Below are 27,232 nucleotides of genomic sequence, written 5' to 3' on the forward strand. Positions count from 1 at the left end.
TCGGAGGGGTGGGGGTGGAGAATGACCAGCATTTGGCAGAAGTAACATTTGTACTTATTTGTACAGTACTTTTTAAGTGTCATTCTTAATAGTTTTTTTACTGATGGCTTTATTGCATGGTTTGGTATTTAATTTGCTGCACGCTACATGTGGCCAGCACAACTAAGCCGCTTCTGGCGAACCAGAGCAGTGCACTGAAACGCCGTTTACCTTCCTGACGGAGCGGTACCTATTTATCTACTTGCGCTTCGTGCTTTCGAACTGCTAGGTTGGCAGGAGCTGGGACTCAGCAACAGGAGCTCACCCCATCACGGGGATTCGAACCGCCGACCTTCTGATCGGCAAGTCCTAGGCTCTGTGGTTTAACCCACAGCGCCACCCGCGACCCTTATTTGATGTTAAGCAACATAGAAATAGCCTGAAATAATTAACTGGGATTTGCTCCTACGAGATGTAGGGATAGCCTCCTACTTGGAAAGCTTTAAAAGGAACTTAGATACATTCATGGAGGACGCTGATGTCTACTAGACATGGTGGCTATATTCTACCTCCACTTCCTGAGGCAGTATGTCTCTAAATATTGGTTACTTGGAATCACAAGTGGAATGAGAGCTGTTGCCCTCCCCTGCCAGGAGTATCTGTTTGGTCGTCGTGAGAACAGAATGCTAGACAAGATGGACCACTGGGTCTGATCCAGTAGGCTCTTCTTAAATGTTCTTAACTTGCAAAGGCCAATTGCACTGTCAATTGTAGTGACCAGTGGAAACCCTCTTTTTCCTCTGCATGTGCTGTTCCTGTGACCTGCCACACCAGTGGGAATGTGAAGTCTTTGTTAACTTTGGATGACCCCAATTAAGTGCTTTTAGAATACTATTATTTTCCTTGCGTCAAACACGATACGCTTTTGCCAAAACCCCAAAACGTGCATAATTCATGCTTGGTCTACTAAAAAATCGATAGGAAAAAATGAAAGGAATTTAAAACTGAGGCCGCCAAAGGGTGAATAGAACACGCCAACTTCCGTACCCCAAATCAATGGTCTTATCATTTGGAAAACAAAGAGTATTCCCAAATTATTTTATTTTCCATTCATCAAACCATCTAAAAGCCTGAAAAGGCTGCATATTTAACACATGCATGTATTAAATACCCAGGTGTGAGGTGTTTTAATTGCACAAAACCTACATTTAAGTAAATTCATTTGCACACATTCATTTCTTCCATTCCTCCTCCACTTTATTTCACCTGAATTACTCTGCTCTTTCTGTCTCCATAATCCAAGGGCACCATCTCACCCTCAGGACTGTGGGTGCCTGCCGCCATCATGGGCCTGTGTGACCTTACATGCGCACACCTGCATGTAGTGAGTGTGGCATCACATGAGTGTGCATGTGAGGTTGTACGTTTGCATTGCAACTGCCAGCAGCGGCTGCTCTTCATCCTCCTGTCTGCAGCTAGTGAGGACTCTGCCTCTGTTGGGTTGAAATAAACGACAGACGAATGACAAGTGTCATATGGGAGGCATCTCTCGAGCATGTCTCGGGGAGTCCCTTTTATTGAATATTACAGCATTGCCACATATGTGCTTGTTGCTGATTGGTTAACACAAATACAATGCAAGGGTTGCATATAGGCATTAATCATCAATAGATTAAAGGTTGGGAAAGGGAACACAGAATTGGACAGGTATGAAAACCTCCTTATTAAACTATTACTAATGACTGATATAGCAAGACTTAAAAGAATATAACTATTGCATTCCGTAGATGTGGTTAACCATGCATTGAGAACAGGTCAGGGTACGATGTTTCATGAACTCAATGTGAACTAAACATTCTAGGGTGGGTGAGGAAGGAACGCTTCAGCTTAGAGCGGTTTGCCAGAGTCATGTGCAGAAGCAAAACTTCCCATCATGCCTCCGTAACCAAGCCCCCTCAAAAAGGGTACTTGCTGACTGGCTGAGGAGGGTGGAGCTGAACTGCTTCTCTCTTGGGCACAGTACTGCAGAGGCTGGTTGGCTGGCTAGCTGGCTGGCTCCTCCTCCTCCTCCTCCTCCTCCTCCTCCTCTTCTTCTTCTTCTTCTTCTTCTTCTTGAATTTATATACCGCCCTATACCCTAGGGTCTATACCCTAGGGTCTCAGGGCGGTTCACAGACTAAAATCAGGATATAAAACCACAATATACCTAATTTTTTAAAAAAACCAATAGCCCCCCCCCCCCACACACAGACACATTTTAAAAGGGCATAGGATGTAAATCGTATCAACCAAAGGCCTTGTTAAAAAGGAACGTTTTTGCCTGGCACCTAAAGGTGTGTAATGAAGGCGCCAGGCGAACTTCCCCAGGGAGAGCATTCCACAGACGGGGAGCCACTGCAGAGAAGGCCCATTCTCGTATTGCCACCCTCCGGACCTCTCGAGGAGGCAGCACACGAAGGAGGGCCTCAGAAGGTGATCTCAGGGTCCAGGTAGGTTAATATGGAAAGAGGCAGTCCTTGAGGTCCTTTAAAGGCTTTATAGGTCAAAACCAGCACTCTGAATTGGGCCCGGAAACTAATGGGTAGCCAATGCAGTCGGACCAGGATTGATGTAATAATATGCTGAAACTGTCCTGTCCCGGTGGTGAGCAACCTGGCCACTAGCTGAAGTTTCCGAACCGTTTTCAGAGGCAGCCCTATGTATAACACATTGCAGCAATCTAACCTTGAGGCTCTCCTTGGCTTTGCTCATTGCCCGACTCCCACAACACCCACTCCCTGGGTGTTGGCTCCTATGTTGTAATCAGTCATTTCCGCTCCTGTTCAATTTTAAATAGTAAGCTTCTTGGGAAGAGACCTATTGCAGCGTGTTTTTACCGATGTCATTTTACTGAAAAACAATGTACACAGCATTTTTTCCTAAATTGTCATTATGGTTGTTTTTCTGCTACAGAAGGGGCTTTTTTTGGGGGGGGGGGGTAGCTGTCACAATCACAAAAATGTCTACTTATTGCTGCAGGCCATATCTGCACACAGACTGGCTTCACTATGCAATCCTGTTGGGAATATAAGCAGTTGGCTCACATTTATTAAATGGCCCTCAGAGCACTGTAACTACTTGAAATTCTTTTCCAGTGTTGCACAGTTATTGTAAAGAAACAGTTTGACTGTAATCAAGAATAAGGTTGGCCAACCCTAGATACAGCAACAAGATTCACTGGGCCGGCTGATCCCATTTCCATCTCTAACCAGTGAGAAAATGCAAGCAGAAATATTCCAAAACCCTGCCTACCACTTACGGTCTCATTCAGTAGATAAAATTTGCTTATGCCTAGGCACATTATTAGACAAAATTGCAACTTTAATCAGCCATCCCCCAGCAAAATTGAGATTTATAGTGGTTATGGGTAGATTTTATTTGTCAATAAAATGATTCCGAGTATCAGCAGTAGTAGTATATTATTAAAATTAAGGTATTTTAAAAACTGCCTACAGCAGCCTTCCCCAATCTGATGCTCTCTGGATGTTTTGGACATTGGAGGGCAGCAGGTTGGGGGAGTCTGGTCCAGAGTTCTCTTAACTACAGTCGTACCTTGGAAGTCAAATGGAATCCGTTCCAGAAATCCGTTCAATTCCCAAAATGTTCGAAAACCAAATTGAGGCTTCTGATTGGTTGCAGGAAGCTCCTGCAACCAATCGGAAGCCGTGGAAGCCCTGTCGGATGTTCGCATTCCAAAAGAACGTTCACAAACCATAACAATCATTTCCGGTTTTGCGTGTTTGGGAGTCAAAATGTCCCAAGTTCCAGGGCATTCAGGATCCAAAGTAAGACTGTATACAAAACTCAGTACATTTACACAGGACCAAGAAGCCATTTCTTTAATTGTTCCCTGCCAATTTTTGAACATGAAATGGCTGCAAAAATAGTGATTTGACTGCATAGAGAAATAATTAGGATTGATTCCTTGCAAACGCAAAGGCGCAACACCTGAAGGCAGAACTAAGAGAAGAATTTTATGGTCTTTTGGGTATCAATCTCTTGCTTTTTTCTACTGTATGATACTTAAAATCAGAGCCATTACGAATGCAAATCTTTCTGCTCTCCAGTGGTGTCTACTTTTCTAAAAATAGGAAGAAGCCATGATTACTTTGAAATCCCCTGGATGATGAATGCTGGGTTTTGAAGGTTGCCAGTGTAATTACACACATTTTTTTTTAAAGCAATCAACATACTTTATTATTTGCAATTTCAAAATGTGTAATCACATTTTAAAATAGTTCCTATTTTTACAGGGCACTGCAGATGGCGCTTTCAAATCCAGTATCACTGTACAAGCATTTGATCTGTGCTTTTTTAATGGCAATCTAAATTGGAAGTGAAGTTATATGTTACGGTTCCTAACTTTACTGTGGCATCCAGCAATAAGCACGAAACTGAGCTGCACTGAAATTTATGGTATGCCATATGTTTGCTTAGAGACGGGAGGGTGAACCATGCGGTGATACATAGTTTGGAAGGCCTCTCTCTATATTGACATAAAGATAAGTGGTGATGGGTGTGTGTCTATTAATTCTCCGTGTGCCGCTAATTTTTGCTGTCTGGCTCCCCCTTCTCCTGCTGCTCCCCCCCCCCCAATGCTACATTCTGCAATCCTCAGGAATACTTTTTGGAGGCAATGTGAAGAACTGCAACAGGAAAGTACCATTGTCTGAGCAAAATTCTACCCACTACTACTACTTCTTCTTTGAACCAAGCAACTGTTGCCAGAGAAGCAACAGCGCAGAAATACTTAGTCCTTGGATGCTTTGCGTACTAGAATGCATCACAACTACTCTGGTTTCCACATGAAATGCCCTGGCCCGCTTCATTGTGGCAGAAATCTTCGTCACGCAGCTGCTTGGTTGGGTCCACTGATTTTGCCATGATGAACAAGCAAAATATGAAGAACTTGTGCACATGAGAACTCACCTACTGATGCCACCAGATGTTTCAGAACGGGCACCTTTTCTTACAGACTTTATAAGCCTACTGTGCCAAATGGAGATGGAACAACAGTATATCCCGGCTCCCTTGCAAAATGTCAAGCTGCTATAAAATAACCCACCTAACACATTTTTGCTGCAGTGCCATGGTCTAGATTTCAAACGGCCCTATTTGGTTGGTCATGTTGATGATGCCAGACTAACATGGGTCAGAACAGACAAGCTGAACTTGCCTTTTTTTTACCCCAAATTCTTCATTTGTGCTTGAACGATGAACACACTGCCTAGTAGGTTAGATGTGCGGTAAGCACCCAACTTCAGAAATATTGCATTGCGTACCAAAAGGCTAATTAAGATAGGCAGGTTTTTAAAAATAAAAATAAAATCATTGAAATTTGGAGATCTTACCTACAAGGGTATTCTACAGAAGGGTTAGCCAACTGGGTGCCATTTGGATGTTGTTGGACTCCCAACACCCATCAGCCCAGCCAGCATTCATAATGGTCAGGGATGATGGAAGTTGTAGTCCAACAACATCTGGAAGGTACCATGTTGAATATCTTCATTCTAGAGAATCATACTTTCACTCAATACTGCCAGCAACTGAAATCTCTAGCATGCTGGCAAAAATGAGAGAAAAGTCTTAGCAACAACTACGCGCACATTCTTATTTTGTATGCATTTTCCAAAAGCATGCATAGTTTTCCAAAGTGCATTATGTGCTACAGAGCTGAACAAAAATAAAAAAAGAATTATCTATTTATTGCACCGTGGGTGTGGGTGTAAAGGTATGAATGCTGCATACAAATGCACACTATACATTTCTTATATACATATTATTGGCATCACCCTATATCTATTTATAGAATCAACATGTATTTAGAAATAGCAATTATTAGAAGCTGTGCAGGTTTTAAATACTGTCTAATATACCATACTCGCAGCAGAAATTGCAAATATCCCAAAGGCTAGTCACAAATGTATTCTAGAAAACTCTGAACTCCGACTTTCTGATTTCCTCTCCTTACAAAAGGTACTCTTATTATAAAAGATAAATCTCTGGTAGAAACAGATCTATAAAACATAAGATATATTTCCAACGTTCCTGAGTATTCATAAGTCCTTTAAAATTATATAGAAACAAGAATTCAGTGGAGCATTATATATTGCCATAATGCAGGTACCTGGGATTGTGTCCACGTTTTGCACAGAAAGTAAGCATCCTGCCAGCAAAAAAAAAATGTACTGCAAACATCTACTGAAAAAGTTGTGCTCCAAAGTTCTACTGCCTGGATGACTCTTTGCAAACTATCCCTACATCTGATTTCCTCCCCCCTTTTTCTTGTGTTTAAGCAAAGTGCATTCCTTTGGCAAAAGACAATAGCTGAAGTCAAGGCACTTAGACCTTATTAGAAAACATGCCAATCTCGTCCGAATTCCAGGCGCTCATCTTCTGGCCGGATGAGTCCTTGTTCCCCATGGATAGTATTGATACCTAAAAAGATTTAAGAGGCTGTAAGTGTTCGCAGGGAATGAGAAATGCCATAACATTTACAATCACCTGAGGCAGACTAGACCTTTACTGCCAATATGACACAGATGCATCAGCACAGACTGCAGGAAAGCTTTGCGGGAGTTTGAGCTGCCAGATAAGTGAAAATCCAACCTAAAAGCTCCTAAAATTAGGCACCAACATATATGCTGGACTTTAGTGCAACTGATCCCAACATTTGTAGAAACCGTAGGCAACAAATATCTCTCATAGCCAGTTTGTTCCTATTTAAAGGGGTCTTAAAATTCTTTTGGATGTCACTATTGAAAGTGATTAGCTATGGCTAATTAGTAGTATCATTCCCCCCCCCAATCTGTGTGAGGTACCCAGAGATTCTTTTCCCCTCTCAGTAACACACAAAGAACATTAAAAGCTTTCTTATATGGAACTTGGCTCATCAAGGTCAGTATTGTCTACATCAGGGGTTCCTAAACAGGTAAAAAGAACTATTTTAAAACATTCAAAATAATTAAAACCAGCAATAAGCCACCCCACTGAAACACATGCCAATGTATTATTTCTATATCATACAACTTAGTGGAATTCCATTTAAACTTATTGAGTATGAGACACTCAATCTATCCCATGAATGTTTGTCCCATCACTGTTGAAAATCCTGCAGCAATAGTAAGCAGAGGTGGAGCAGAATAGCAGCTGTATTGTTGTTCAAATACCTTCTTCCAAATTTTACATCCCCTTTGCTTTCTTGTCCCAACCCATTTTTGTGCAACATCCGGACAATGTACCCGTAAGGCAAGCTGGTAGCCCTACAATTCTTCATTTGAGGTTTATTTTTCATAAGGGATTTTAAAACAAATTCTCATCCATCAAAATGAAAAGGATGGAGGTGCCTTTCTTTTCAAATATGATTTTACACTACTGGCTACAATGTTCCACACCATTTTATCTAGCACATGTCTACACATCATAAATCATGATTTTTTTAAAAAGCACCCCAAAACCAAAATAGACAGCTGTAACTAGGAAACTGAATTATAATTTCTGTCTATTCACTTCACCATGATTTTATGTCTCCTTCTGAAATGAAACTCACCTATTTGAGGTAAAATTGTAATATCCACATTCCTCTAGAACCTCCTCGATCACAGTCTACAAAAGTGAAGCACATGGAATTTCATTACACGTTACTGAAAAGGAACTGAAAGCAAATGATGAAACTACTAAAAACAAGGTGATGTCTGACCTGCATTTGTTCATATGTCACTCCTTCATCCACGTCAAAAGCGCTAGGAAGACCTATGAGTAAATCATATCAGATAATGCTGGATAATGGAATGGACATCTGATTTCATAAAAAGAAGCACCAGAGAAGCTTCTTAAACTGTTAAAAGTTGCCGTCGTTTTATGACAGTGTATACTGAAATCATGGAATTAACAACAATCTTAAAGTATTATTAACTGATTATTGAATATAGAAAAAGGTTCACACCCAACTGCTTCTGGTCACAGATATGTAATTCATTAAGGTGAAAGCAAAAAAGCAAACCACAAAGGTTAAATCAGCATTGTGGATTAAAGGGGGCACGAGTCATTTCCATCAATCCCGTGATTTGTTCTGGCCTTGGGAAATCCAGTAGGTGTACAGGAGCTTCTGTAGAGGAGCCAACTTTCCAGTTCACTTCTATGGAGATTCATTTATGCATGTAGATTGGCACCCACCATTTTAATTAATGGGAACCCGTGCCTTTCACATCTGAGCATTTTCATGCTCATCCTACTTATATTTCCTTGAAACAGAGTTCCACTGAGTTTCTACATATTTCCAAGTATGTATTCTTAGGATAGCCAGCTTGGAGTTTTCATTTGCCCTCTATTTCACTAACCTTGACCGTGAAAGCTCTGGGGATTTCTTGCAAAGGTTTTCTACAGCATATATAATAGAAAATTAGTGCAGAGGTAGTGTTGGCAGGTTTCTTTTAGCAATTCTTGTGCCATAACCTTAAACTGTCTTATTGCACATAGGACAGTTAAATTAACTCACTCTCTCTCTCACTCTCTCTCTCTCTCTGTGTGTGTATACACACCTTCCAAAAAGGAAACATTGGAAAAATCAGGTGGGTGCATATTTGGCGAAGTTACATGTATAACTTTTATTTCAGTCACAAAAGCAGGATACTATCATTTGTCCATTAGCAATTAGATGACAAAGGTTGGATTTCAGGATCTCGCTAATCCAATCATTCCATGAGTGCAAGCATTTCTCCTTGCCCAGTGAAACCATCCCTCTCCTGCCCTTGTGTGCTGTTCTTGGGGCTCTCCCTACTCTCCAGAGCAGATTTGGGAGAGGAGGGAGGAAAACCCCGCTGCACTAGCAAGAGTCCTTGCGCTGGCTTCTGCTAGCATGCCAAGTTAATTGAATCTGGCCCTTAATTCTGTATGTTTCCCCAGAAGAATAAAGATGCCACAGGGCCAACTTCAGAGTGATCAATACGCAAATGTTCCCTTTGTAATCCCCTTGTCTAGTGCAATTTAGAACTGGGCTCATATACATTAAGCAGAAATGAATACTGATGCAATCAATGCGCAGCAATAGTTGTGCAAAAACTGCTTCTATATGCAGATAAAGAGGATCCTTCTTCGTGTGTGTGTGTGGGCATAAAGGGGAGTGGGTGCGCATTGGTCCTATCTCTAATGTCCCTGCATGCACCAGGCCCATCCATCGTGCCTATAATCTTCCTGCTTTGGCTGGGAAGGTATGATGCAGGCTTCTATGCATTCTGCTGAATATACTTAAGACCAGGGATAGGCAACGTTTTTTGAGGCCGGACCAGTCCACTCCCCGGCAGACCTCTCGGTGGGCTGGAGCGTGCGCGTCTGTGCGTGCTCTCAAGCTATTTCCGGCACTCTTCAGACCTGGAAGTCGGTCCCCGCAGCAAGGAAAAAAATGGCACCATGGGGGGGGGGGGAAGCATGGAATCCCCATGCCAATCCACAGAACAGCCGTGGGCCAGTTCCAGGAAGCTTATGGGTCAGAACTGGCCTATGGGCCTTAGGTTGCTGACCTCTGCTTAAGATGTTTCCTTGTGATGTTGTTGTTTAGTCGTTTAGTCGTGTCCGACTCTTCGTGACCCCATGGACCAGAGAACGCCAGGCACTCCTGTCCTCCACTGCCCCCCGCAGCTTGGTCAGACTCATGCTGGTAACCTCGAAAACACTATCCAACCATCTCGTCCTCTGTCGCCCCCTTCTCCTTGTGCCCTCCATCTTTCCCAACATCAGGGTCTTCTCCAGGGAGTCTTCTCTTCTCATGAGGTGGCCAAAGTACTGGAGCCTCAGCTTCACAATCTGTCCTTCCAGTGAGCACTCAGGGCTGATTTCCTTCAGAATGGAGAGGTTTGATCTTCTTGCAGTCCATGGGACTCTCAAGAGTCTCCTCCAGCACCATAATTCAAAAGCATCCATTCTTCGGCGATCAGCCTTCTTTATGGTCCAGCTCTCACTTCCATACATCACTACTGGGAAAACCATAGCTTTAACTATACGGACCTTTGTTGGCAAGGTGATGTCTCTACTTCTCAAGATGCTGTCTAGGCCAGTGTTTCCCAACCTTGTGCCTCCAGCTGTTTTTGGACTACAATTCCCATCATCCCTTGCCACTGGTCTTGCTAGTCAGGGATGATGGGAGTTGTAGTTCAAAAACAGCTGGAGGCACAAGGTTGGGAAACACTGGTCTAGGCCTGTCATTGCCCTTCTCCCAAGAAGCAGGCGTCTTTTAATTTCGTGGCTGCTGTCACCTTCCTTGTGATAAAGAATCCAAATAACTCAGGGATCCCAGGATGATCTCAGGACAGGAAGGCTTCTAAGCATATGCAATGGAATATAAGAGCCTGCATGCCTTGTTTCCCGCACCTCCTTTGCATCTTGAGTGCAACACCCTTGGGTGATGTATAAAAGCAGTAAACACATGCCCTTTTCCATTAAAGGCACAAACTCGTGGTGCATGAGCATGGAAACCAACCAAGACAGGACAATATTTTGAAAGACAGAGCAGCAACATACACAACACGTCACCCTTTCAAAACTGCATTCTAGCCAAGGTCTATAAAATTTGTTTAGCTGAAACAGTTTCATAATAAAATAAATTAACCTCCTCTTTCTGGTTTTCCTTCCTGCCACCTTTCCCCAGTCCTGACAATTCAGAACATTCCAACTGAAATATTTTTTTTGCTGTGAATGTGTTCCTCTTCTTGATAATGCTTTATGCTGCTAGCATGCTTTTCTATATTTTTCCATAAACACTCTTGACTACATCTTTCATTCTCCTCTTAAATGCATGTGTTACAGTTTTTGGCACGGTTTGTTGGGGTTTTGTTTTGAGTTTTTTCACTATGCAGCTATCTAAATTATTTCCTTCATGTTCAATGTCCCTCACTTCATTCTCACCACACATATTTAATGGTCCATAAGCCCAGTTTCAGTATACTGTTACTATTATTTTAATATTTGTAGCCTGCTTTTTTAGCCTAGCATTAGGCTGCCAAATCGGTTCAAGATGCAACACAGCATACCATATCAAAATCCTGTCATCTCTCCTTTGTCCTGCCAATTTAGCACCGGGGGGGGGGGGATGGAGAGGAACACCTGCCATTACTTTTGAGGGAACTCAGCATCACTTGCCTCAAATATGGGCAGAGAATATAAGGACATAAGACGATTCTCCTGGATAAGGCCAACAGCCCATCTGGTCCAATATCCAGTTCTCACAGTGGCCAACCAAATGCCTATGGGGAGCCCGCAAACAGCACAGCAATGCAACAGCACCTGTGATTATCAGCAACTGGCATTCAGAGATAAAATGCCTCTTACAGTAGAGATAAAACATAGCCATTGATAGTTGATGTCAGGGACTGTGCTGAGGAAGACTGTGCTGACGAAGAATGGTGGGAGCCTCCCCCTCCCCCTGATCTGGATCCTGAATCTTCCCAGGAGCAGGAGAACAGTATAGATTTGGAACAGTGGTTTGCAGAGGGACATAGTTCATAAGGCAGAAGCTGGGAAATACTGGATGGGGAACAGCTAGAAGAAGAAGAAACACTGGGAGAGAGAGGGTTAACAGATTCACAGTCTCTGGACAGCATTCCTCCGCTCTCCCCAAGGTCAAGAAGAGCTGAGAAAGTGTCAGAACAGAAAACACAGAAAGCACAGAGGGTACAAGCTCAGATTACAAGATGTAGGAGTGACGTAGATGAATAGGGACAGAAGGGGGAGTGATCCTTAATTGGGAACATCGCCATTTCTAGGAGGTGGGTTTTTTGTTCTCTCACTGTAATTATTAAAGTTTCTAACTGGTAAGAAAACTCATTTTCCTTTGCTCTGCTTATCTACTGCTACGGGGGGAGGAAGCCAATTCCCTGAAACCCGACTCTTGACCTCCAGGAATTTGTCTGTTCCAGTATGATGATCACCAACTCACCATGTATTATTTATTATATATTACAATTATATCCTCACTCCCTCAATGGGAATGACTGCAGCTCAGTGGCGGTGCACATGCTTTGCACACCAAACTCCCTAGGTTTCATATCTAGCATCTCCAGAAATGGCAATACAGAAATGGCCTGGAAAGACCCCAGTCTGAAAGAGTAGACTTGCTACAAGTTAGGACAGACAATACTGAGCCAGATGGAGCAATGGTCCCTATAAGACAATTTTCTCTGCTCTTAGAAAAAGAGGAGTTTGGATTTGATATCCCGCTTTATCACTACCCAAAGGAGTCTCAAAGTGGCTAACATTCTCCTTTCCCTTCCTCCCCCACAACAAACACTCTGTGAGGTGAGTGGGGCTGAGAGACTTCAAAGTGTGACTAGCCCAAGGTCACCCAGCAGCTGCATGTGGAGGAGCGGGGAAGCGAACCCGGTTCCCCAGATTACGAGTCTATCACTCTTAACCACTACACCACACTGGCTCTTAGGACTTAAGCATGGTTCCCCCCTTTCTTCCCCCTCACAATGACTCTGTGAGGTAGGCTAGGCTGAGAGACAGCAACTGGCCCAAGAGCAGCCATGTCAATTCCTAGGAGCAGAGGACCCCCTTCAGCCCCCTCAAAATCTGCTGGCAGGGGACCGGGGCCACTTCATATTGAGGGGGTGGAGGAGGCTGAGTGCAGAGCGGTTCAGTGGCTGGCTCCTCCCGAGTGCGAGAGGGGAAGCCACGCCACATTGAGCTCCGTGCTCGGCCTCCTCCTGACAATGCAACATCACGCATCATGCTCATGATGTCACACAAGACAATGCCTCTTCTCAAGAGTTCATGGCTAAGGGGTATTTGAACCTGGGTCTCCCTGGTCTTCTTCTGAAATTCTAACCACTACATTTCATATTGATTCTCACTCTGTAGTTAGAATCGCCACATGGAAATGGTTTAAAGAGCAACTGTGCGGTTGTTTCCGTCCTATATGCCCTACACATTTAGCACACTGAACCTCGTTGGAGCTTAATGAGCATTTAGCAGGAGGAATTCATACTTGCTGAATAATGTCAACACAAACAGCCGTTGGCAAAGGTTGCGCAACGTGGCTTTCGCCAGACTTACCTGGTCTGTCGTCGAGGACCAAAGTACTCCCCCCTGAAGAGTGCAATAACAACTGGCAATCTGCTGTCAAAAAGTTAGGCTCAATCAGCTCTGGGGAACCTTGGAGAAGCTGCACAAAGAACAAACACAAACAAAACACCTATTGTTTTCCTCCATAAATGTTATAATTGGGAGTGAACGCAGAACTGTAATTTTCTGAAGTAAGAAAAAAATTAAATAGCGGTAAGATTAGTTAAAATGTTTGCCATATCGGACATTCAGAAAGTATGCAGACTTGGAAATATGAAACTGCTCTAAAGGAAAAGATGGATTAAAATTGAGGGGGGTGGAAATTGGAACAACTTTCTGGATAGGGAATGAGGAACAGGAAGTGAATTGTTGAATATTCATTTGTTCAATAGAGCAGGCTTCCTCAACCTCGGCCCTCCAGATGTTTTTGGCCTACAACTCCCAAGATCCCTAGCTAGCAGGACCAGTGGTCAGGGATGATGGGAATTGTAGTCTCAAAACATCTGGAGGGCCGAGGTTGAGGAAGCCTGCAAATAAAGTTTCATACTGAGCATGAAAAACCTTGATATAACTATGTTTTAAAAATAATATTAGAAGCTATAGTGAAAAACAAACAAGGCTTTGAGTTTTCTTAAAACTTGCCTTGCTATTTCTGTTACGCACAAAACCGCCTCTCATACCCTGTTCTTTGCAGAGTCAAGTACCAAATATTTAAAGCTTGTTTGGCATGCATTAAACTGTGCAGTCCAATGTAAACAGGGATTTTAAAGGTACTAGATGAATTTGGTATAGAGTATCCCCAATGCTAAGTTCCACAGAGTCTATATGTAGACACTGGTCTGCTTTTCACCACAGCAGAGTGCTTGGGCCCACTGATGTTTGTGTGATTTCAGCCATTTTGATCCCTCCTGGGTGCTCAATCCTTTGGAAGTTGCTCAGAGAAGAAGCGACAACTGTCACAGCAGATGAAATATGGGAGGAAATTTCTAATCCTCAAAGTGACAGGTACTCATCCAAGCGCTGCCTGGCTCAGCCAGGTGAATAGATTTCTGCAAATTTAAATTGGTAGAAGGTTTTCATATTATACACTATCAACTTCAATTTACAGTTTTGGGCTAAAGCCAGTGTTCTGTCGTTTTCAGTTTACAGAATTAGAAGTTCACAACTGAGAAGCTGCTGCTAGGTCCAGCTTTACTTCTGGGTGGGTATTTAACCCAGGCAAGAAGGAAAACAAGTACCCCTGTCCTTAGTTATGGATCCCTCTTCCTGCTTCAGGAGAACCTTCTGCTCATTTCTATTAAGCCGCCATAGGAAATTCTCCAGGTGATCCATTTTCATTCATTTTAAAAACAGGTACAACAAAAGGAGAACAAAACTGAAAATGAACAGGTGGAATATTTGAGCTCTAAATGTTATTCCGAGACCAAGAACTAATATTGTCCAACTTTTCAAGGGGAAATGAATTACAGTACTTTCTAGATTACTTCTGCGCTATCAATACTGATTCCTGAGATGGACAGTACATGTTACATGAGAAAGTATAACATCAGTGGGAGCTAATGAATTGGAATTTGGTAGCAACCACATCAATCATGAAACAAAAGACAGGAAAAGACCTCGGAGACAACTTGGCCTGAGGTTGCTGGATATGAATATCGTGGAGAACAGAGACTCACTCTAGGAAATGGAAGCAGCCTTGGTAGATCTGCTGCCTGGGGCGTGGATGTCTATTTGCACAACCTCCAATACGTCAAGGCAGAAAAGTGGGACACTTTCTTCCAAGGCCGTGCACCGTGCAAGATTGCAGAACTGAAAGATGCGCTTTTGGGGGGAATAGCATCCAAAAACATGCATTTTGGGGCACCACACAAGAACACAGCCCCCCAAAAGCGCTTTTTTCCAGGGTGACATTGCAACATCCAAAATGGCCGCTGTGCTCTCATGTGAAAAAAACAGTATGTGCCAGGTATGTATTTGTTTCCACAGTGCTCTTCCTGTATATTCGTAAACAAAGCAGCTATTACAAAGACAACAAAAATATCCAGTACTCTCTCATCAAATTGGAAACTAAACCTTTTCACCACACAAGAGGGGATGCACAGTATTATTTTCAGAACTAACAGATAAGCTTCAATCCAGAAATGCTCAGTTGCAATAAGGCATGACTTATTCATCAGTACGAAGCATAGCAAAAACTATTAAAGGGTATATGCACTATATGCTCGTAAGCATTTGCACCAAGATTAATAAAAAGGTGTATCTTTATTTGTTCCTGTACTTAACTTACAGGACACAGGCTGTGCCAGCATGGACATAAACAAATTAAGGCCCAGTGAATGCAGAGTAATGCCCAACACAACAACGAAACCACATACAAGAACAGATATCTCAAGCTACTTTTGTATAGCACAGCATAGCTATCCTTCCTTGTGAGGGTTTTAAGCAGAAGTTGAATGGCCATCTGTCATGAATGCTTTAGGTGAGATTTTTGCATTGCAGGGGGGAGAACTAGACGATTCTCGGGGCCCCTTCCAACTCTACAATTCTATGATCTTGGCGACACCTTTGTGGCTATGAAATACTTTTATCAGAAGTAGAAATAATGATCATAAAAACAACATAAACAAATGGCACATCCATTTCTGTTAATAAGGCCGCATTTGCCAAAGACAATGCAAGGCCTTTCTTTGCCTTGAGTCTTTTTGCGGCAGGGCATAAATAAATATTATATTGCAGGCATTACATTTTGTGGAGGTGTTTGCATGTTACTAGTCTTCTTGAGCCTAAGGGGGTGCAAAATAAATAAATATACATGAATTACACTGGCAGTTGCCACCTTCTGTGGGAACAACTGGAAAAATACTTGGCATGTTATAGGATCAAATGTGCTGCTGATGTCCTTTGGACTTGCTCTGCTAAGACACACTGTAGTCTTTGAAAAAGAATCTTCTGTGGTTTCAGCATTATCTACAAATAACTGTTCTGTGCTGGATGGTATCCAAAATACGATCTCACAAATAATATGGTAGCTGGAAAGCAATGACCCGAGTTAAGGCCTACTGGGCTGTGTCAATATTATCTAGCATCAAAGCACATTGGGACAGCTTCAGTGCTTTCTGGTCAGGCTGAGAAAAACCCCTCAAGGTTTAAAGGGTAAAGCAGCCCTTCCTTTCAAGCATCTGAATACATCTCTTTTTCTCTCTCTCTTCACATCCCTTCTCATTCATCTGGGCTGACTCAACATCATCTCCACTTGGTATGATAAGGCAGAATTCGGTTCTGTGAAGATGAGGCGAGCCTTGCATCAACAGAACAGGCAAGCTTTTACTGTTACTCCTAAATTGATTATTCACAACAAAAAGCATTTCATGTAAATGGGAGATTAGAAGCATTATGTTGCTACTCTGACAATTCTGGAAAATTCTGTCTTGTGGGTTTGCTTCCCTTGGGGTTTTGTTTTGAAATCCCTACTTTCTGAACATGAAAGGAAATATAAGTTCTCTGATCTCCAGTGATAATGGCTTTATGCCTCAGTCTATGAGAAGCTGCCAGGGTTTGTATATGTGTATGTATATTTACACAAATTCACACACACACACCACTGTTTGTCCAGACAAATGTAGTAGTTTTAAAACCTAAGGCTGTTGACTGCTGATTCTTAATTCCCCACTATAATGAAAGATTAAGGATATATTCAAATTAAAGTGAAGTAATTTTTAAAACATCTATCTCCAAGACTTCTGGGTGAGTTGCTATGCATGGACCTCCATTGTTCGTGAATAAAATATGACCATTAGCCTATATAAATGCTTCACATCTGAATATGTAAAAATGTGCTTCCCTCTGCTCCCTGAAAATATCCCGTCCATATTTCAAGTAATAAGGGGAAGGGAATCATAATCACTCTGGGAGTGACCTTCAACATACTGCACCTTTTTAATTTCAGACTTCAAGTTACATGGGTTGCTCTGCTGGCTGAAGAGGCATTTCTTGAATCTCTCAATGACTCTTCTTTTCAAGTTGCAGTGTAAAGTTGGTGGAAGCTGTTTGAAGGTGCAGAAACAGTTTTAGGTCGTCGTCGTCCTCTTTTTGCAAGCGGTGTTTGAGATACATGAAAGCATAAACTATTGATAACCAGCAAAGCAGTGACCAAACAGCATATAAAATTTGACTTTTAAGAAACGGCAGCTATGACTCAGTCTTTCACCTCCATAGTTTCCCATAAACTATTTACACCCATTTATCTCCCAGTCACTCCTACTGGCTGAAATGCCGCTTATTTAGCACTTCAGAGTGTAAAAAGCATTCCATGCTCCAAGTAAACCTGAGTAAACTTGTACGGTAACTTAGTACAGTGGTGCCTCGTAAGACGAAAAGAATCCATTCCGCGATTCTCTTCATCTAGCGGTTTTTTCGTCTTGCGAAGCAAGCCCATTGACGGCTTAGCGGATTAGCGCTATTAGCGGTTTAGCGGCTTTTAGCGGCTTATCGGCTTAGCGGATAAGCGGCTTAGAGGCTTAGAAAAAGGGGGGAAGGGGAAAAAAACCGCAGGAACTCGCAAGACATTTTCGTCTTGCAAAGCAAGCCCATAGGAAATCCGTTTTGCGAAGCACCTCCAAAATGGAAAACTCTTTCGTCTAGCGAGTTTTCCATCTTGCGAGGCATTCATCTTGCGGGGCACCACTGTATTATTGTACCCATATTGCAAGGAAGAAAAGGAGAGGCTTGCCAGTAAGTTCATGGCAGAGCAAAATGTGAACTGCCCAATGGCAGGATATACTTCAAATACCGTTTCGCATCACAGTAAATGTATGGACTTTTAAAATTTTTAAACATGTATGAATTACATTTTCACCCAGTTTTGGATTTCAGGGTGACAAACATTGGTATTCAGAATCTACATATACAATACAAAACATAATCAACAATGAAATAACATTATGAGGAATAAAACCATCGAACTAGTTAAAAATCACAACTTCTAAAAAGCTTTGGAAAATAAGGTTTCAACCTTGCACTTGTAGTATTGTACTTGCACTGGTAGTACTGATGCCCAGTAAAGGTAAAAATGGTAAAGGACCCCTGGACGGTTAAGTCCAGTCAAAGGCGACTATGGGGTTGAGGCACTCATCTCGCTTTCAGGCCGAGGGAGCCGGCGTTTGTCCACAGACAGCTTTCCGGGTCACATGGCCAGCATGACTAAACCACTTCTAGTGCAACGGGGCACCGTGACGGAAACCAGAGCACACGGAAACGCCGTTTACCTTCCCACCACAGTGGTACTTATTTATCTACTCGCACTAGCATGCTTTCGAACTGCTAGGTTGGCAGAAGCTGGGACAGAGCAACGGGAGCTCGCCCCGTTGCAGGGATTCGAACTGCCAACCTTCCAACTGGCAAGCCCAAAAGGCTCAGTGGTTTAGACCACAGCGCCACCCATGTCCCTTGATGCCCAGCACACCACCTTTGGGAGGACATTCCACAGCCAGGTACCATGAGAAAAGGCCTCCTCTTTCATATATATGCACTTTTCCTAATGATGGAAGGTGGAGAATGGCCCTCTCTTCTTCTGAGCAGTTCTGCTGCTCAGTGTTGACAAGTAATTGCCATAACAGAAGGGCACCCCCTGCTCCACCAGGAACCCTGTAGCTTAGGGTGTCTCATCCAATTTCTCCCTGCTGCCATCACCCACTTGCTTCTACAATATACCATTACAGATGTATAATGCTTCAAGTCATGAAGCTGTCTTTAATCTCCATTTAAAAAATCGAGGTCAGGCCCTCATCCTAAGGTTCATAGGAGAGGGCAGGCTTCAATTGCCCTTGGTGCCAATTGTTCGTTTGGTTTCAGTGCCAGCGCTTAACCCTCCAAAACCTAAAACAGGAAAGGATAGGAGTGGTTCTGAGAAAGTCTATATTTTGCAACTGGGTTAACTTAGACCCGCACGCCAAGATGGATTGGGGGGGCAGCGGCTTCCAGACAGACTTGGGTTCCAGAATCTATGCTGCTGGAAAGTAAACACTGACAACAGCTGAAGTCGCTGCACACAGTTGATAGAACAAAACACATATTGCTACGTTTTGGCTTGGACTAGAGGCTGCCTAGATTTGTCTGTCACTTAAGGATTACACTGGTGAACAACAAAGTCGTTGTCAGAGCTGCCTCTAGGTCCCAGCTCACAGAGGACCAACGCTAGGCTGTAGTGATGTACAAAAGTCTTTATTGAAGTTCAGTTTCCATTTCAAAGCCACAGCGTGCAGCCCTACGTCTTAAACCCTAGATCGGCGAAGTCCCGTCTGAGTCTCCTCCCCTATGACACCAGTTTAAGATCCTAGCCCTGCTCCACCTTTTACGCTGCTCTCTCCTCCTCTGGGTCCTCCTGCCCGCTGGGGCATTGCCCTTTCTGGACTCTTCCGACGCTGAGTCGCTTAGCTCCTCCCCCTCCCTCCGGCGGGCTTTAGGACCCGGTTCCCAATCCTCATTCTCTGCTGTCCCGCGCTCCTGTGCATTTGAACTTGCCTCTCGCGCCAGCCCAGTGACCTTTCTCCTAACCGTTACACTACTTCGGTCACTGCTTCCCTCTTCCGGGACACTGGCCGGATCTGACCTCTCCTCGGTTGTCCGACTTTCTGATGGAGGCGTGGTCAGCCCTGCCTTATCTTCTCTCCCTGGTGGGGAATGCACTGGCCCCGATCCTTGGGACTCTTCCCCCCCACTCTGCTCTGGTGGGGAAGCTGGTCCTGATTTCCAGCTACTGCTCTGGGAGTCCCTGCTGCCCCCTTGCTCCTGGGGCGTTCCCCTTGGGAACCCCCTGCCCCTGGCGCCCCCTTCTGTGAATCTTCCGATTCGCTGGAGAGGCTCATGGAATCCCTCGGTCCACTGTCCTCTTCTCCTACGCTCCCCTCGGATTCTTCCCCTTCGCTCTCCATCTCCTCTCTTCCCTGTGCCTCTGCTCCTGAGCCCCTGACATCCATCCCCCCCTCGAAGCCCCCCCTTCCCCCTTCCCCCCTCCCCCTCTTCTGGCGTGGGTTCTGGGTGCTCCAGTGTTGTGGGGGTGAGTGCAGGATACAGTTCTTCCCCCGCGGTGTGCCTCCAGCCGGTTAGATCCAGCCAGTCCTCAACGAGCTCGTCGACGTCCGGGAATCCAAAGCAGTGGGGGGCAGTCCTGTGTTCTTCGTGAAGAAAAAAGACACGCCCCAAAAGAGATTGGTAGTTGATTTCAGAATCTTGAACTCGAAAACCATGCCCACGGCTTTCCCGATGCCCAAGATCGACGATGCCCAAGATCGTAGATCCAACACTGGGATTTCCAGCTACTGCTCTGGGAGTCCCTGCTGCCCCCTTGCTCCTGGGGCGTTCCCCTTGGGAACCCCCTGCCCCTGGCCACTGGCGCCCCCTTCTGTGAATCTTCCGATTCGCTGGAGAGGCTCATGGAATCCCTCGGTCCACTGTCCTCTTCTCCTACGCTCCCCTCGGATTCTTCCCCTTCGCTCTCCATCTCCTCTCTTCCCTGTGCCTCTGCTCCTGAGCCCCTGACAGTCGCCTACATTTTTTCAGTTGATTTAGGACGAATCTGATGCGCTGAATCCAAAAATCACATTGGTTTTGCTCAATCAGGTCAAGTTTTTGAGCTATGGCCACATGTCGTTTTTTTACGTTTTTGTTCACATGTACGCTTGTGTGGACATTTTAGAAGAAGTTGGTGGGGGTAAAATGCCATGTCGAATAATTGTTTTGATTGGAAATGATTATTTTAATGACAAGAAGTATTCAGGTCCGATAGTTCTGGGTGATTATGTCGAAAAGGGATCAGTTTGAAGTCATAAAACCTCGAAATCTTCCATAAATTGGTGCGGCAAAGCATAAAGTTGGGGGATCAAAACTAGGTTAATGGGGCAGCCGCCCCACGAAGTATCCTGATCTTCAATCAGCACGTCGTCCTGTAGCTCATTGTGATGAAATTCCAGTGCTTATCTTCAGAGAACTTCCTGACATTAGTGACGAAGATGCCTCCAGTGTTGAAGGACATGAAGAAGAAGAAGTGGTTCTTGAAGATGATGCTCCACATCCATTTTTCCAAAAGGAGTTGAATGATCTAATTCGTGACCTCAGCTTGTCAAAGGACTCTGCTGAACTGTTGGCATCCAGATTGAAGGAAAAAAACCTCCTCTCTGACAATGCTCGCATCAGCTTCTTCCGCAACAGGCATCAAGAGTACCTCCGTTTTTTCTCGGAAGAGAAGGACTTGGTGTACTGTGCAGATATTGTGCAGGTTCTGCTCAGGCTTGGAGTGCCACAGTACGAACCCAAAGATTGGAGACTGTTCATGGACAGCAGCAAGCGATCACTGAAATGTGTTCTGCTACACAACGGCAACCAGTTTGCCTCTATACCCCTGGCTCACTCGAGTACACTGAAGGAGAACTATGAAGCAGTGAAGTATGTGCTGGAGAAAATTGGTTATGATCAGCATAAGTGGTTTATTTATGTTGACCTGAAGATGGTGAACTTTTTGTTGGGACAACAGTCTGGCTTCACCAAGTACCCATGTTTTCTGTGCATGTGGGATAGTAGGGACCATGCTCAGCATTACACGAAGAAGAACTGGCCTGTGCGGGAGGAATTGGTGCCTTGCAAAAAAAAAGGAACGCCATCAACGACCCTCTGGTGGACAGAGACAGAATACTCTTCCCACTGCTGCACATCAAGCTCGGCTTAATCAAGCAGTTCACCAAGGCTCTGGACAAGGATGGTGACTGCTTCACTTACTTGTGCCAGGCTTTTCCAGGATTGACCATGGAGAAGTTGAAAGCTGGCATCTTTGATGGTCCTCAGATCCGTCAGCTCATCAGAGATCCAGAGTTCAGAAACTCAATGAACGAAGTGGAACTGGAAGCGTGGAAGGCATTTGTTCTGGTAGTGAAGAACTTTCTTGGCAACAATAAGGCCAGAAACTATGCAGAACTTGTCAACAACATGCTGACTGCTTTCAGAAACCTGGGCTGCAACATGAGCGTCAAGATGCACTACCTATTTTCACATATGGACCGGTTTCCTGAAAACCTGGGTTCAATGAGTGACGAGCAGGGGGAGAGATTCCATCAGGACATGAAAGAGATGGAGACCAGGTATCAGGGTCGCTGGGATGCAGTCATGATGGCTGACTACTGTTGGACTCTGAAGAGATACCTCCCTGCCGCTGAGCATTCCAGGAGTTCCAAGAAACGGAAGTTCAAGCCCTGAAGTTTGAAAAATGGTGAAGCAACATGCAATTTACGTGTACTTACCTTTATCAATGCCCACCATTCAGTTTACAGAAAACCTGACCTAATGGAGAGAAACGGATGCCATTTCCTGATTCAGCAGTGCAAAAATACCCTAATCAGTTGTAGAAATCTAGAGAACATTCAAAAAGTAAAAAATTGTTGCCCAGTGTTATTTGCCAGCCAGAAACCAAACTGTGGGGAAAGAAGTTTCCTGCACATGTCCATGGCAGCAAACCAAGGGCCAGAGAGGCTGGTTGCTCCCTGCTAAGGAAATGGAGCAAAGTTGTCTTTGTGGCTTTTCATTCCTAAATCTGTTTTCAGGGACTCAGATGTCAGATGAGTGGAAATAAGGTAAGAGGTTTACATAATCATTTTTTTAAAAGCTTACATGGTTTCCCCCCCCCCCCTCGGATTGGAATGAAACCTGTTGCCATGGAAACAGGATGGGAACGGCTGCTGGAAGCCCAGAACTAACAATGAGAGCTCTCCCCTTATGAACTTCAGCTTCTGCTCGTTAAAGGAGATCTGCAGTTGATAGCTTTAAATAAACATCCTACGTGTTTTAAAGGGCTATATAGAAAAGGAGGAGAGGGGGCAGCTGAAGGCTCCAGGGATGGTCAGTGAGCTGTGTTTTTGCGCTCCTATTTTAAAGACAGCCAAGAATTAATGAACATCCAGTGGAATGCTTAGGTAAATTAGTTCCTTTAGTCAGAAGGAGTAGGCAAGTCCACTCAAGGCTTGATAGCGTATTAGAAACAAAAGTGTGCTTGAGGGAAATGCCCAAGTATTGCTGTCATGTAAACATCACATAATAAGGTCAGAATGAAAGAACAACTCTGGGTCCTCTAATGAGTCCTTTATAGTAGAGGTAATCAACCTTTTGTCTGTTGAGGGCCACATTTTACCCTTTGAGGTAATGTGTTGGGGGCCGCAAGCTGGTGGTGAGTCGATGAATGGCAGAGCCAGAGATAAAAGAGTTATGGATTAACTAATCTGGAATCAAGACTGCTCTGTGTCAATTTGCACCATGCCTACCTCAGAATTCTAATAAATCCTATGCAGGCCCCCAAGCAAGTCCTACTGAGGACACCCTACAATAAATACACAGATTATCATCATCATCATCATCATCATCATCATCATCATCATCATCTTTTAGTGCAGCAGACCAGCAGAGCTCTGAAAGCAAGTGAAAATAATTAGTTTCTTACTTTAGTGTTAATGTAAGGGTGAGTGTGTGTGTGTGTGTGTGTGTGTGTGTGTTCCACACACTTCCAATTTGTTCACATACAGCTGCAGAAATCAACTTCTTTTCTCATGCAACACAACCAGAAAAAATGTGGTTTTGGTTTTTTTAAAGTATTTTCATCAAATTAAATAGCGCCCCTTCCTGTTCTGAATCTACATAAAAGGGGGGGGATCTTGATGGTATGGAGGAATGGGGCAGAATCACCTGTGCCCTGTGAACAATGATGGGTTTGTTTTTCCAATCTTAAAGAGTCCACTGGGCAAATTTTCAGCTTAGCATTACAAGCAGAAATTGTGAAAATGTACAGGTTTTTATATAAACTTCTCTTCCTAATCCTCTTCTTCCTAAGAAACCTCTTAGAAACACATTTACCAACAGTAGATTCCAACTTAATCACAAAGCAATAACAACCTTGGTGAAAAGCAGTACCCTGTGCTATCCTATTGAATCTAGAGTCTAATCTAGGGTAGTATTTTTTTGTAAAAAAAAAAAAAAAAAAAAGAAGGGCAGTGCCAAAGAATGCTCCAACTACCGCACAATTTCACTCATTTCACATGCTAGCAAGGTTATGCTTAAAATTCTACAAGGAAGGCTCAAGCAGTATGTGGACCGAGAACTCCCAGAAGTGCAAGCTGGATTTAGAAGAGGCAGAGGAACCAGAGACCAAATTGCAAACATGCGCTGGATTATGGAGAAAGCTAGAGAGTTCCAGAAAGACATCTACTTCTGCTTCATTGACTATGCAAAAGCCTTTGACTGTGTCGACCACAGCAAACTATGGCAAGCTCTTAAAGAAATGGGAGTGCCTGATCACCTCATCTGTCTCCTGAGAAATCTCTATGTGGGACAAGAAGCTACAGTTAGAACTGGATATGGAACAACTGATTGGTTCCAAATTGGGAAAGGAGTACGACAAGGCTGTATATTGTCTCCCTGCTTATTTAACTTATATGCAGAATTCATCATGCGAAAGGCTGGGCTGGATGAATCCGAAGCCGGAATTAAGATTGCCGGAAGAAATATCAACAACCTCAGATATGCTGATGACACAACATTGATGGCAGAAAGTGAGGAGGAATTAAAGAACCTTTTGTTGAGAGTGAAAGAGGAGAGCGCAAAATATGGTCTGAAGCTCAACATCAAAAAAACGAAGATCATGGCCACTGGTCCCATCACCTCCTGGCAAATAGAAGGAGAAGAAATGGAGGCAGTGAGAGATTTTACTTTCTTGGGCTCCATGATCACCGTAGATGGCGACAGCAGCCACGAAATTAAGAGACGCCTGCTTCTTGGGAGGAAAGCAATGACAAACCTAGATAGCATCTTAAAAAGTAGAGACATCACCTTGCCAACAAAGGTCCGTATAGTAAAAGCTATGGTTTTCCCAGTAGTGATGTATGGAAGTGAGAGCTGGACCATAAAGAAGGCAGATCGCCGAAGAATTGATTCTTTTGAATTATGGTGCTGGAGGAGACTCTTGAGAGTCCCATATACTGCAAGAAGAACAAACCGATCCATTCTTAAGGAAATCAGCCCTGAGTGCTCACTGGAAGGACAGATCGTGAAGCTGAGGCTCCAATACTTTGGCCACCTCATGAGAAGAGAAGACTCCCTGGAAAAGACCCTGATGTTGGGAAAGATGGAGGGCACAAGGAGAAGGGGACGACAGAGGACGAGATGGTTGGATAGTGTCTTCGAAGCTACAAACATGAGTCTGACCAAACTGCGGGAGGCAGTGGAAGACAGAAGTGCCTGGCGTGCTCTGGTCCATGGGGTCACGAAGAGTCGGACACGACTAAACGACTAAACAACAACAACAACAATTTTTTTGTAAATAAATAAATCACATTTGACTTTATGGTTCAGACTGTGGATGAAAGTAGATTTATTTTCCTTGTAGTAGAAAATTAACCTCAGTAAGGAATCTCACCTTTTCTATATATAATATTGAGGGGGTTCCCCCCCCCCAGCCTTTGGATAAATTCCAAAACCTTCCATCCTTTAGCCTTAAAGTGGAGCCACTCCTTTTGGGTGGTACAAATCTGCAACCTTGCAAGTAGGTAACTTAAGAATGGCAAATGCCCCCTTGCACTGACCATGTTGTTAAACCAAGAGAGTTGCTTCACACACTGTGTTGTGGTCCAGGTACAATACTATTGCACCCATAACAGGGCTTGGTTCTATTTCAATTAGGAGATGATTAGTAAGAAGGAATATTAATATATTCCAGGAAAGCTCTGGCTGTATTAACTCAGCTTTGCAGCATGACTTCTGCTCTGGAGGGGGGGGGGGAATTCATCCATTCAAAAGAGGGAAGTTGGTAAAACTTGATAAAGCAATAGGTCTAAGATTCAAATAGGGGAAGTAAGAAATCTTACAACATGTGATAAGACTGCCCTAGCAAGTGAGAGGTCACAAACAAAAGAAACATCAAGAAGGGTGAATAACAGGATGGCCACACAGGCGTAAAGGAAAGGTGGTTGAGTGAGAGGCCCACGATAATGAATGAGAAAGGAGCTGGAGGCGTGGTTAGGAGCTGCACTAGGGTGCTGGTAAATTCAGACAGATGATCTAAATACACAATTGACCATGCATACAGAACGTTTAGGGATGTGGGTGGTGTTGTGGTCTAAACCACAGAGCCTAGGGCTTGCTGATCAGAAGGTCAGCAGTTCGAATCCCCGCAACGGGGTGAGCTCCCATTGCTCGGTCCCAGCTCCTGCCAACCTAGCAGTTCGAAAGCACATCAAAGTGCAAGTAGATAAAAAGCTACCGCTCCAGCGGGAAGGTAAATGGTGTTTCTGTGCGCTGCTCTGGTTTCGCCAGAAGTGGCTTAGTCATGCACGCCACATGACCCGGAAGCTGTACGCTGGATCCCATGGCCAATAAAGCAAGATGAGCGCCGCAACCTCAGAGTTGTCCGCTACTGGACCTAACATGCAGGGGTCCCTTTACCTTTACAGAATGTTTACAGCACAATCCAACTTCTATTTACTTAGAAGAGCTGCTGTGTCAAATGAGCCTTGCTCCCTAGCAAATGAGCAGTCAGTGAGGACAACATACTAGAATGTAGACAAAGCTTGAGAAAAGAGGCTTTCAGCAATTTGAGGAAACCAAGAGTAAGTGAAGCCAGGGCCAGTGACAGGCAGAGTCTCCCCCCCCCCCCACCACCACTACCTGGTTGTGAGAAGGCAGGCAGGTGGGGGCTGGCTGAGAGCAGACTGAAGTTGGTGCTGGATTTGATTCATGAGAAGCATTCCTTGTAATGCTAGAGAAGACATGCGAGGGAATGTTTGGTCCAGCCAGTTGAAACTTCCTGTTCCTCCTGGCTGGAGCATCCTTCGTTTGCATGTGACAAAAGGTGGGCATGGCCTTACCTGTCCAGGTAACAAAAGAACGAGTCATGCAGCACTCCCCTTCTTTTTGACTTCCTTCTTCGTTTGACCAGCTTTTAGCTAGGACTGTTCTGCTAGCTCTCAGAAGCACTGGGATTACTCCCCCATATGGGATAGATCCACATGTATATATTTGTAGCATATTTGTAATCTGCCTTCAGGGATCCAACTATGAACTGATGTGAGTAAACTTCTTTTATTATCTTTGAATAAGATTGTGGCATGTTTATTCCTTTAAGAGGGATTCA

At 44.0% G+C, this 27,232-nt stretch overlaps 1 protein-coding gene across 4 annotated transcripts in view; it reads right to left on the reverse strand.

Moving 5' to 3' along the window:
• Positions 1 to 5,336: 5,336 nt before the first annotated feature.
• Positions 5,337 to 27,232, reverse strand: part of NEK10 (NIMA related kinase 10) — a 108,264-nt gene continuing 86,368 nt past the window's right edge. For all 4 annotated transcript variants that reach the window (XM_079947180.1, XM_079947178.1, XM_079947179.1 and 1 more), the window contains 5 exons: positions 17,007 to 17,117; positions 13,066 to 13,174; positions 7,718 to 7,770; positions 7,568 to 7,623; positions 5,337 to 6,456 (listed from right to left, as the gene is read on the reverse strand). In XM_079947180.1, the coding sequence (XP_079803306.1) occupies positions 6,408 to 6,456; positions 7,568 to 7,623; positions 7,718 to 7,770; positions 13,066 to 13,174; positions 17,007 to 17,117 (378 nt within the window). In that variant the 3' untranslated portion in view covers positions 5,337 to 6,407. The remainder of the gene's footprint in view (positions 6,457 to 7,567; positions 7,624 to 7,717; positions 7,771 to 13,065; positions 13,175 to 17,006; positions 17,118 to 27,232) is intronic.

The sequence above is a fragment of the Podarcis cretensis genome, assembly GCF_951804945.1.
Source record: "Podarcis cretensis genome assembly, chromosome: 12".
Classification (NCBI taxonomy): Eukaryota; Metazoa; Chordata; class Lepidosauria; order Squamata; family Lacertidae; genus Podarcis; species Podarcis cretensis.